General features: G+C 40.2%; 1 protein-coding gene across 1 annotated transcript; it reads right to left on the bottom strand.

The window, feature by feature from the left end:
• Positions 1 to 387: 387 nt before the first annotated feature.
• Positions 388 to 11,358, bottom strand: LOC121728250. Its single transcript, XM_042116391.1, has 12 exons — positions 11,325 to 11,358; positions 10,287 to 10,435; positions 9,589 to 9,889; positions 6,036 to 6,150; positions 5,871 to 5,958; positions 5,250 to 5,416; positions 4,941 to 5,126; positions 4,286 to 4,465; positions 3,202 to 3,352; positions 2,686 to 2,863; positions 776 to 918; positions 388 to 514 (listed from the first exon to the last, which is right to left on the bottom strand). Exons 1-12 carry the CDS (start codon positions 11,356 to 11,358, stop codon positions 404 to 406), a joined length of 1,803 nt encoding a protein of 600 aa, XP_041972325.1. The 3' UTR covers positions 388 to 403.
• Positions 11,359 to 13,065: the final 1,707 nt, after the last annotated feature.

Below are 13,065 nucleotides of genomic sequence, written 5' to 3'. Positions count from 1 at the left end.
TTTATGTTTGTGTTCGGATATTTCTGGAACTACAATTCCAAATTATTAATTACCAAATACCCAGTTACTTCTGTGGTAGTGAAAATCCATTTAATTATATAGGTAACTATAATAATTTAAATACTAAATAACTTATCAAATACACAGTTCTTAATTCTATAACGGTCCGAAATAACATTTTAAATTATATCTACACTAATATTATGTACTTATTATGGTTGTCGGTGTCGAGCGAGATACCAGCGAGTCACAGAAAAAAAAAAAGTTTTTCAATTGCCTTAGACGACCATCGAAACGGAGGTAAAAGTCTTCATGAGCGGCATCTCCACGAGGAGCGTGAGGGGCACAGGGAGGCAGTAGGGGAAGAAACACATCGCGCACGTCTCTATCGGCCGAGACAGACTCAGTCCATCAGCATGGAGGAGAAGGTCTTCATGAGCGGCATCTCCACGAGAAGCGTGAGGGGCACAGCGAGGCAGTAGGAGAAGACACAAGTCGCCAACGTCTCTATCGCCTGCAAAAAAAAAAACAATAAAATGGGTTAATGAAAGATCGATACAGTGATGAATGATTATTAATGTTACACGGGTCAAAATCTATTTTTGAATCTAATATGATAACCCGTTACCAGCAGAAATGCTGTGATAAGCCTGAATTAGGAGTCCGTCCCCCCCCCCCCCCCCTTAATTTTCAAGATGAAGAGATTCTGAAGATTAACATAGGCGGTGGCATCCAAAGAAGTCCTTATGCAAAGGCGTCACCAGAGCATACTCACAGTATTGAGGAGGGTAAAGTCGGTGAGGGTCCTCCTGGAGCCCACGATGACCTTGATGATGCACCAGTGCACCATCAGCACGGGCAGTGATAGGCGGGCCAGCACGTGAGCTCCGCGCCAAGACAGAACGCGTCTTAATATATCTGAAACATCGAACAAACAAAATATTTTTTTTGGTTTTGCATACAGTATTGAAAAAATAAACTGCAGAATGATAGTAGTTCATGTCACGAGCTTCCATAAGATAACTAACGAGTACAAGTGGCATAAGTTATAACTTGAATTATTATTTTTAACAAAATTTTTAAAACCGACTTCCAAGGTAAAAACAATAATAACATCCATATTATAATATTATGAATGAACTAAAAAGTATTAAATAGTTTTTCCTATCTAACAGTGCCAGTGGCGGATTTACAAATTTGCCGCCTGTAGGCTATTCAATTTTTGCCGCCCCTATAACTGACCTTTGAAATTTAATACGTTAGTTTAGTTCACAATCAGATCCCACCAAAAACATTTTTTGAAAATTTTTGCTGTTGAGTTTCACTTTGTGCGGTAGCGAAACGGCGAAACCCTACATATTTACTGGTATATAGAATTTGTTTAAGTTAGGGTCAGTAGAGTTAGGCCATTTAGATTTAGAAGCTAATTGGCTCTACATGAGATCTCATATCTTTTTCACAGGGTAAACCTTATGTGGTCGTCTCGGCAATATTTTACAAGAAATGTTTTTGGTGGGATTTTTTATTTCTGTAAGATAAAAAAACCGGCCAAGTGCGAGTTGGACTCGCCCATGAAGGGTTCCGCCTGGGTTATGAGAGTAAAGGAATAGAGAGTGCTCTTGTGTACTGCGCACACACTTTGGCACTATAAAATCACTCCTGCGTACCTGGTCTGGTTTCAATGAAACCGGCCACCGTCACCGAAACCGGTGTGGGGAGTATTATTATTATAGTCTTTACGGTATTTATAATATTTGCCGCCCTAGGCTTCTTAGGGCGTTTGTGCACTACACGGAATTTTACCATCCGGCGCGGCGCGGCATCTCGATTTCCTACCTTATTTATATGGCAAACGTGAAAGTTATGAACGCCGGACGGTAAAGTTCCGTGTAGTGCACAAACGCCCTTAGGCTTAGCCTATTGGTAAGTCCGCCATTGAATAGTGCCTTTTTCGGAATTCGGCTAAAAATCAACTATTTCTGTACTCAATCTTCATCATTTTGAAGTCGGTACCAGATATAGCTGAATCATCAGTCTGCCAGAATATTCGAAACTTTTGGAACTGGCAACCTTCGAAGTCGGTTTTAATTTTTTGTTAAAAATAATAATTTCACTCTTTTTAGTTACTTACCTAGTAAACCATCGCGTACTATACTTACGTAGAATAACACACCTGCATATTATTCTACGTATCTTATTAGTTATAACAATTTGTTAACAGTCACACATACAAAATATAATATCAGCTGCAGATAATTTTAAACAATACTTACATTAGCTTAAACAATATGTACTTAATTAGTTAAGAAACAAAAGAAAGCTGGCAGATTGAAGCGAGACGGCAGACAGTTATTGTACTATGAACGCTAAACGCAATGCAAAAGGTTGAAATTAGGTTGTTTTCTAGAATAGTAGCTAAATAATATTATCTCGGCTATTTCGCACCGTTTGTATGGAAGTGAGACAGGTATATTGTTACTTGTATAATCGAAGCAACTTACTTCTCAGAAGTAAAATGTTACTAAAAGAAGTTTACATACTTCTTTTAGTAACATTTTAGTGTCAAGTTACATGTATTTTCAAATTTTAGATTAAATAAAAATAGTTGGTACTAAAATATTACAAGAAGTATGTAAGAAATAAATGAAAGATGACATTGAAGTGCTCAAAAGAAGCTGAACTTACTATCAGCGTTGGTGACCATTCCAATGAAGAGGACGCAGAGCAGAGCGCAGAGGACGGGTCTCTCCACCGCGAGGTAGAGGGCGCTGAACAGCGGCGCCTGCTGCTGGAACACCCAGCTGCCCGCCAACACCCATGAGAACGCCAGCGGCAGCGACATGTGAGAGAACCACATGAACAGCTGCAAATGTGTTTGTGCTTATAATTGTCCAAACCACTAGGAAAGTTACGTGACTATAAATTAAATAAAAAAAAAATCTCAAATCGTGTGTCTATTTTCGTGGCAAGGACTATGCAGTATGTACCATCGAAAAAATTGATTCATAGGCAGTTGACAGACCTACGTCATTTGGTCGAATTATCTCAACTCATCGACATCCTGTCGGCTGGGTTTGACAAAACGCGACCAAATTACACAGTTCATCATCAGGTTTACTTCTTTGATTTTAAACTTCTCTACAGCAATAATTTGAGTACTTAACTGATTTTATCAAACATTTACAAACGAGGATTCTTTACCGTGTTGTTACTGAAGTTCAGTCTGCCCTCCCGTATTCCTTCGTACACGTATCCCATCATGATCCCGAGTAAGCAGGCGGGCAGACTGCCCCACGGCGAAATGTAGAAGTTTCGCAGCGTTCTCGAACCACGGAATAAATTTCGGAGACCTCTGAAAAATCATCGAAATAAAACATATTGAATGACCTTCCCTCATCACGTCATCACGTCATCAGGAAAAATAGGAATTTTTAATCTACAATTATTTAAATTATTTTAGTTTTGACCTTAAGAAGATACTCCAGGGGCGAGAGAAATAGAAAATAGGTATTTGAAAATGTATTGCTGTATCACCAATCTCAAGTCTCCCACCGAAGAGCGCGATAGAGACAACACGACAAAAGTTCTAATAAAAGAACAGAAAATCTTCGATTTGTTGTCCGCTGATTCCTTCTCCAAAACTTAACCGATTTAAGTACTTTTTTCATTAAGAATTACAGCAAGGCTTGAGCTGTGTTCCTATATTTTATTTTTTTTGTATATTTTAGCCAGTTTTGTTTTCTGGGTGTTTGAACACAGAGGAAAATCTGGCCATTTTTTGGGTTTTTGGACGTTATCTTTTTTAATAATAAAATTATGACAACATAGGGACATGCTAATTATTTTTGGCCATAGATATTCAGGAAAAAAATCATAACTCTACCGGCATTATGAATTATCCAGGGAGGAAACTGGGGACAACGTTTGTATGGAAAAAGGGCGGTGTGGACTCCTCTTTGTAACTATTGTCAACCGTCATACCGGTAGTATTTCCGGGCCAATACGACCTGCAAACCTTCAAGAAGAGAGCGTATTCCCTCTTAAAAGGCCGGCAACGCACCTGCAGCTCTTCTGATGCTGCGAGTGTCCATGGGCAACGGTAGTTGCTTACCATCAAGTGATCCGTTTTCTCGTTTGCCCGATTTAATAAAAAAATTAAATTTAATAAAAAAAAAGTCAATGTTTTCAGCGCATCTTTGAAATGTTATGCTCACACTTTAATTTGATTGAAAATTCCGATAAACTCATCTAGATCTTAAATATCTACCTTATTCATTACACTTACTCTGGGTTCACTATATGTAAGGGGGGTTTCCAACCTAAATAGTATGCCAGACATCCGTTCATAATAACGCACAGAACAAACAGACCGGACAGAATCGGTAAAGGCTTTCGTCCGGTTTTCATCAGCGTGATCAGCACCAGGCTGGCCACGATGAACATCTGCATGTCCACAGCCAAAAACCTGGAATGAGAGAGTAGCCTCTGCAATCAAAGGCGTATTTTTATTCGACGAATAGTGTTGTGGGAATTCAACGCTAATACTCGTAGCAAAGCATACATTGTATATTGTATTATCTAATTTTTTATTATATTTTATAAATTTTGAATAAAGTTACACAAGTTAAGTATCTGCTCGACGTGCGACCATGATAAGCTGAATTTCCTTATTCTGAATAAGGAAATTGTGTTAAATATATATTTTTTTAAAAGACTTGATTCGGAAAATTAAATTTACATAACGTTTAGATCTTTGAAACTTGTCATGGTCAGCTTGGCTGCCGTTTTGTAAAGAAGCTACTTTTATCTTTAAACTTAAGTTAATTTAATCTACTCTGAATTTTCAGGTTAGTAAATTTGTTTCCTAAAGCAAGTAAATAAATATTGGAACTTAAAGGACACTCATCAAGTATCAAATCGCTTTAAATCAAAGTACCTACCAGGTCTGCGTCAAGCAGTGGTCGTCATTGTCTACGAGGTTGTGCAGGAAGAGTGCGTGCCAGAGGAACTTGCGGCGGCAGATGTCGCTCTCCTGGAGCACCAGGTTCGGCCACAGCGGCCCGTCGCCGGTGTAGCGCCACCACGACGCTGCGAAGCCCACCCCCAAAAGATGAATTGGCAATAATCTGGAAAACAGACCAATTCCTTAGGGCCCTTCAATAAGTCAGCTTTGCATGATGCTTATAACAGCGCTTTGCATGATGCGCGGATTACTAGTCATTTTTTAACGATTTTTTTCTTTTACTTACCGAATTATTCTATGTGCCATAAATATTGGTAATTGTAGGAACCCTATTTTTCTTTGTTTCGATATCTGAATCAAGCTGTAGGTGAACAGAAAGTTTGATATCATCACAAACATTTGCACGAAATTGGATCCGTTTCTTAAAATCATCATTATAGGCATTTTGTACACCTGAAATTATGTTTAAAACCGTTATAATAAACCATGCTGCATGCAATACTGATATAATAATATTATGCAATAATGATAACAGCATTAAGAATGCTGGGCAAAAAAGAGCTATATACGAATTTTGAGAGTGATGGTTAATAATTATTATAGGTATTGGTAGATCTGTTATAGTCATTGCGCTATGGTGTCCATACTTCCATATTAATATTGTATTCTTTTCTCTTAACCACTTTTGATGAAATTTGTTATGGAGATACTTTGAATTCCGGAAAGGACATTGAATATCCCGGAAAAATGTACATTGTATATATTTTGCCGCACAATAACCGAATTTTTGCGCAAGGGAACTGCGAGAGCTATCTAATATATTATATCAATTATCAGCGATTAGACAGATGGTTTCACTTTTACGTTATTGGTGGTTATTACGATATAAAATATTTGAACATCTCACTTTTTCCAAACCATGTGGATTGTTGATAAACAGGTGGTGTGATATTGTTAGTACATGGCTGCTAATAATAATGACGCTCATGAGTAACCTGAAATTATAAAATTGTATCAGTAATTATGTTTAATAATAAATCCAAAAGAAGCAAATAAACCGAAATAAGTCTACCTCGTTCCTTGAATAAGTAGTAGCGGTGAGGACGAGCCATCTTTCTCAACAGCATGTGATCTGGTTAGCCGATCCCAATTATACGGCAAAGACCAAGCCAACAGAAATTTGTTCTCTGAAAATGGGGAAGGTACAAAGAAATAATAATTCAAATCTAATATTTTGATTGCCAATATTTTGTACATTATATTTAAATAAAACACCACCATTACAGAAGTGCTTATAGATAGAGTGGACAGATGGATCAGAAATTTCGGTTAGTTTTAAATAAGAAATCACGAAATTACTTGTTTAAAGTCGTTTTGATAATTCGACGGGTAAAAGCGGAAGTGGTGTAATTTGAATTTTAGCCAAAATCACTTTTTAATTGATTGTTGTATAAAAAAAAATCTGCGTCGAATGGTCTATATCTCGTCTTTCTACGATAAATTTTAGTAAAGATAAGACCATGGATTTTTACCACCTTTTAGCACAGACCTTAAAAATAATTGTCGTAACTAGACGAAAAACTGAAATTATCTTTTAAGATAGATACGGCAATGCGTGAGAAATTAGAAAAAGATACGACACAGGTTTTTTAACGCTCGAGTTTGATTTCAATGAGTTACGACATTTCTGTCGCCTAAAATACAACATTCTCAAGGATACGACAATTTCGCTGCGGGAAATGTTGTGTACTTTTATAGATACGACAATTTATTTCATACTTATGAATAGGTATGAAAAAGTTATTAAATTTTAAACACATAATTTTAATCTTACACCTATACTTACAACCAGCCAGTTAAGCTATGTGTACAGAGATAAGTAACGCCATTTCATCTCCCTCCTGCCCCTCTATGATACCTTCGCCGGCGCTCCCTATACGCCGTTCTTACCACCTTTTAGTTGATGCGCGAGCGTGGATTTGAAAAAACGAGTTTGTTGCTGTATTCTTAACACTATTGTATCAATGCACGTTTATTCGTGTCATAAATGAAGCTTAATCAAGTGTAGTGAAAGCAGAGTGGGTCTTTTTTTGATGGGCAGGGCAACCCACCATGGGTGCCCCGGGTTGGGGATGTGCGTCAGTTAAGCTGAAGCACCCCGGGGATATGTGGGACTCTTACCCACTAAACCACCTGCGGTTTGTCTTCAGCCATATACGGAGGGATGTCTTGGATATGTCAACACAGGACTCCCTCCACGACCGGACTTCCTCTAAAAAAGGGAACGCTTCGGCAAACTGAAGCATTCCCCTCGGCGCCGGGACTAGCTAAGCCGGTCCGGTTCCCATCCTGACCTGGAGCCCCGGATTAGACAGAAGTTTGGAGGTTCGCGTAACGACACCTCCGCACTCCCATCCTACGCAAGCGGAGCGGAACGGAGGATGGATCATCCTCTCGCACGCAAGGACAGTTTCGCAGAAAGGGGCCGCCGCCTACCAGGCCTCATCACTCTCGAGCATGCAGCGGACCATGCTCAAGAGCGAGAGGTCCCGCCCAAGCACCGCTAAAAATGATGGTGCTGCACGGCCCAACAATCGCACACCTCGAGGGTGTACTGGGCCGTGTCCTCCGCAGCACCGCACTCATGGCAGACTGGCTTTGGCTCCCTCCTGGCGACATTACACAAGTACGCACCGAAATATTCCGTGTCCAGTGAGTACCTGTGCAAGGCGGAAGGTGAGGGGTTTTCTCTTGCGGCGCCGCAAGAACTTCGAGGGCACATCTTTAACCATCTCCCCTAGCATTGAGATACTTGGCGTCAACATATCGAGCGAAGTCCAGTTCCGATATCATCTTGAGGGTAAGGCCAAATTAGCCTCGAAGAAGCTTGGTGTTCTTAACAGAGCGAGACAGTACTTCAGTCCGAACCAACGCCTACAACTCTACAAGGCGCAGGTTCGGCCTCATATGGAATATTGTTCTCATCTCTGGGCAGGGGCGCCAAAATACCAACTGCTCCCTCTGGACAAAGGGCCGCTCGAATTGTTGACTGCCATAGTGTTTCAAACAGCTTGGACCCCCTAGAATTACGCCGAGATGTAGCTTCACTCTGCATCCTCTATCGGTTGTATTACGGGGAGTGCTCTGAGGAATTGGTCGGAATCATACCACCTGCAACTTTTCGCTATCGTCCCACGCGGAAAACATACCATCCTCATCACCTTGATGAGTGGCAGTCTTCCACAGTGCGTTTTTCGCATAACTTTCTGCCGCGTACTGTAAAACTCTGGAATGACTCTGCAAACCTTCAAGAAAAGAGCGTATTCCCTCTTAAAAGGCCGGCAACGCACCTGCAGCTCTTCTGATGTTGCGAGTGTCCATGGGCGACGGTAGTTGCTTACCATCAGGTGGCCCGTTTGCTCGCTTGCCCCCTTATTTAATAAAAAAAAAAACTGGATGCAGAGCCTGAGCAGTATGTTAACCGTACTGGGCCTGCGCCAGGCCTTCACCCCACCTTCTCAATAGCCATTGCAATCCCAGCTTTCGGACCCGCCGGAGCTCCTCCCAATGTAGGTCTTCGCCCCGTGACCTCTCTGAAACGAGGAGGTGCAACTCGGCAGAGACCGTCGCAACAAGCTCCCACAGCGGGTTTACCACCAGGGTAGTGGCTGCCGCCCGGGACTCTCACCGCAAAGACCCACTGCGCTCTTTGCAGCTGGGCCTCTCATATATTCTTACGAGCGGTGAGAGAATCTGCCCAAATTAGGGCACCGTACAGGCCTATACTCCAACAGACTCCAGAGTATAGCCGCTTGCAGGCTTTGCTGGGCCCTCCTATATTAGGCAGAGGCCGGCCCAGCGCTGACGCCGACCTCACGACCTTCGGTCCCAACTGTTGAAAATGTGGGCCGAATGTCTACTTCCCGTCCGGGATGAGTCCAAGACATTTAAGCGTTGGACTCATCCTGACCTCCATCTCTCCGATAAGAAGTCGTGCTCCAGGTGGGGGACCTGTCCTTCCGGGTCCGCGGAAGAGTAGGGTTTTGGGCTTGCTTAGGCGTACCCGAAGCTGAAGTTGTAATGCAATTTAAATAAGTAAACAAGATACGGCGAAATGAAATTTGTAGGGGCATGTTATATTTAAGATACGACAGATCCGTCGCTCAAAAAAAATTGCCTTTTTAAGTTGTCTACATACATTTCCTCTCAAAGATACAACATTTCTGCTGCATAAAATAGAGAAATATTTTGTCGTAACTTATTAAAAATCAATGAAATATCAACTTTATAACAATTTGAACAAACTCATCGTATAGGCCTCAGATTAATATAAATACCACAATAGACTTAACTACTAAATACGTTCAAATTTTTGAGTTCTATGTTGATAAATAATAAATATAGAAGTTATGAATTTTTTTTTTAAGTTTTTTGGCTCTACTGTAAAGTTGGGTTTTTCGAGATACGCCACTTCTGCTTTCACCCGTCGATATGTTTCTTTGAAAAATTTTAAGGAATTTAACTCTTACAATGTTATTTTTTTTTATTGATAGGAGTTACCAAGTTTACGATGTCAATTAACGGGGGAAATCGCAATAAATTTTAAAAATTAACAACTGACTTACTCTTCTCGGAGGTTACGAATGTATCGTATAGTGTTCCAAGAAAATTGAGACACAGAAAAGCTCCAACAACCCAAAGCAGCACCTCATCGTAATTTTCCTTTGACTGCTCCAAGTGGTCTGAATTGACGTCACACTTGTGGGTCTCGAGCGAGATTTCCATCCCCAGCTGCTTCTCATGTTCCCGCACACAGTTCAAGAACAGTTCTGAGGAGTTGGACTCGATGGAGGAGCAGCGGCTGGAAACGCAGTAGCCGCGGTGTAGCAGCCGCCGGTTAAAGTGCAAGGGATCTGACGAGTACTCCTGCAACCGAGTCCAGTTCGTTGTAAAAATATTATAACAATTTTATTAGAATAATCTTAAAAAAGTTGAAATATCTCGATCATGCGGTAGTACCGGTAGGACGGCGCCTGCCGGTCCGCAGTCAGACGGAACGTGCCCACACAGTACAGAGCTCCGGGCCGGGAGAGACAGCGGTCATAGTCATCGATCTGACACAGCTCCGGCAGTTTTAGAACTTGTATTAAGTATGTATAATTACCTCGATCATTCGGTAGTAGCGGTTGGACGGCGCCTGCCGGTCCGCAGTCAGACGGAACGTGCCCACACAGTACAGAGCTCCAGGCCGGGAGAGACAGCGGTCATAGTCATCGATCTGATACAGCTCCGGCAGTTTAGAACTTGTATTATGTATAATTACCTCGATCATGCGGTAGTAGCGGTAGGACGGCGCCTGCCGGTCCGCAGTCAGACGGAACGTGCCCATACAGTACAGAGCTCCGGGCCGGGAGAGACAGCGGTCATAGTCATCGATCTGATATAGCTCTGGTAACTTGTAAATTTCTTCGGCTAAAAATGGACGACTGACACTTAATTCCTAAGAGTGTCCTTGTTGCATATTGCCTCAATTTGACCTAATATCACAGAATACATATTACCTAGTACAAGTACTAATAGCAAACAAGTGCGAGTCGGACTAGCGCACGAAGGGTTCCGTACCGTTAAAAAGCAAAAGTAGGGAAAAGATATGGTTTTTGTATGGGATAAGGGATTATAATATGGCCCCCCTTGATTATTTATTTTATTCAAATTATATTATTAAATTATAAAAGTACACATATAATTCAGGATTGTGAAAATTTAAAATGTCTACATGTTGCCATTATGGATGACGAGCCAAAAAGACCAAAAAAAGTCGCGTTTGTTGTATGGGAGCCTATTTTGTAATTTGTGTTTATTTTGTTTTTACCCGACTGCCAGGAGGATTATGTGTTTAGCGCGTATCTTGTATGTTTGTAATATTCTTTTTAGTATTTGTTGTTATAGCGGCACCAGAAATACGCACTCTTTGAAAATTTCTAGCCATAGTGGTTCTTGAAATACAGCCTGGTGACAGACAGACGGACAGACGTTGAAGTCTCAGTAATAGGGTCCCGTTTTTACCCTTTGGGTACGGAACCCTAAAAATGAAAGAAAATCGTCTGTTTTAAAAATATGACGTTGGGACAAAGAAGACTACATTCTCGGTTAACGAAACCTAATACATAGGTTCTTATACTAATACATTGTATACGTTAACGTATATTTATTACTTATAATAGTCACTACGCCACAAAAACTTGAGAAAAATATCTCTATTTTTCTTAAGTTTTTAAAACAAAATGCAACTCCTAGACGTAAGCAAATGGAAATAAGCGCATTTGCGCCTAATTCTTTAATTAGGTGTACCACAACTCACAAGGGTCCGGCGCTGAATGTAGATTGTAGACCATTTATTTTTTTAATCTGGATGCATGGCAATGTATGTAATTTTTTTGGCTTAAAATAACGATTTTATAGCAATGTAGACCTTTATTGTACGGAATAAATAATAACATATAGCACATTAATAATAAAACATGCGCTTATTGCAGATTATTTTGTTTATTTGAGTTCACCAGAACTTAAACGTGTTAAAACAATCGGGCGTACGTGTCTATCCTTTCCTTTGGGTTCTAACACTTGCACGATTATTCGTGTAAAAATGCAAGCGACTTCTATAAGTAATGCCTCATTGCAGATAGCAAATTTTTGAATATAAAAATCACAGCTATTCTATTATCTTTTACTAATTTCTCTTGTCTTTTCTGTTTTCTTGAAGGTTATTGGAAGAGCTTTTGTAAAGTTTATCAGAAGAGTGAGTTGCCGGTCTTTTTAAGAGGAAATATGCTCTCTTCTTGAAGGTTTTCAGGTCGCATAGGTCCGGAAATAGTGCTCGTGACAGTGCATTCCAAATTTTAAAAAGTGCGGCAGAAAGTTACACGAAAAAAGCACGGTGGAAGACTGCCACTCATCAAAGTTATGAGGATGGTATATTTTTCATGTGGAACGACTTGGCTTACTTGGCATCACCCTCTAGATGACATCGGAACTGGACTTCGCTCGATATGTTTACGCCAAGTATTTCAATGCTGGGAGGGGATTGTTAAAGAGGTGCCCTGAAAACTAGGATATACGACCATTGGTGACTTTTTTGTTGTGCAGGAGCAGAATTGGACTAAGTGTCGTCTACCCCATTCAGAGACTTTCTCCTGTGAATGCTCTATTTGAGACATAAGTTCGTTTCGACTGTCAATGACATTTAACCGAGAAATAAGGTGAAAGCCGGTAGATAGGGAATCACCTGAGATAATGGAATCGATTTTGATAGCGTTACTAAAATTCATACTGAGTTTCCAGGTACCAAAACCGTACAATATAGTGTGCTAAAGATGACGGAGTTGTGAGAAAGTCACTTCACGTTTGCTATTGGTGTAACGAAAGGATCACGTCTTATAGAGTGGCCAAAACAGGACTCTAAGGATGATCAGATTCAACGTCGGTTTGATGTTTTCATTCTGATTTAGTTTCAATTAATGATGTGCTCTTTGGTCGAGAAAAGTGTAGCCACTACATTTCTGGGCAGAAACCATTTAATCAATCAGTTTTAATTCGATATTAGAATGATACAATACTTTCAAATCGCAAAGTTATTTTGACGAGTATTGGTAGTGTTTGGTAACAGTTTAGTGTGGATTGTAATTAGCAATTGATGACTACAGTTGCAGTACAAAATAATGCAATTTACAGTTACTAACTATTTTACGTTTGTTTATTAATCGATGCATTTTAAATAATGGTAATATTATGGTCGAAAGAGATTTGAGAGATGAAAGCATCATGATATCTTTGGTAGAAGTTTTTTCCACATTCTCCTATTAGTCTTTGCGTGATAAAATATAGCCTATAGCCTTCCTCAATAAATGGCCTATCTAACACTGAAATATTTTTTTTATCTGACCTGTTCCTGAAATTAGCGCGTTCAAGTTAGCCCTTTCAAATTTTCCCCGTTTTTTTCCATATTCTCCTCTATTTCTTCGCTCCTATTAGTCTTAACGTGATAAAATATAGCCTTTAGCCTTCCTCGATTAATAGGCTATCTAACACTGAAATAATCATTA

This window comes from Aricia agestis, chromosome 6 (assembly GCF_905147365.1).
Source record: "Aricia agestis chromosome 6, ilAriAges1.1, whole genome shotgun sequence".
In the NCBI taxonomy this organism is placed as follows: Eukaryota; Metazoa; Arthropoda; class Insecta; order Lepidoptera; family Lycaenidae; genus Aricia; species Aricia agestis.
Note: the sequence above shows the minus strand (reverse complement) of the source record. Positions and strands in the feature narration are given on the sequence as shown.

Bases quoted from the DNA above. Each gene is read 5' to 3' on its own strand.
- LOC121728250 (XM_042116391.1), bottom strand. From the start codon at position 11,358: ATGGTCTACAATCTACATTCAGCGCCGGACCCTT. The intron at 10,436-11,324 runs GTGAGTTGTGGT...GTCCATTTTTAG, and splicing joins ACATTCAGCGCCGGACCCTT to CCGAAGAAATTTACAAGTTA. The intron at 3,353-4,285 runs GTAAGTGTAATG...ATGATTTTTCAG, and splicing joins TTACATATAGTGAACCCAGA to AGGTCTCCGAAATTTATTCC.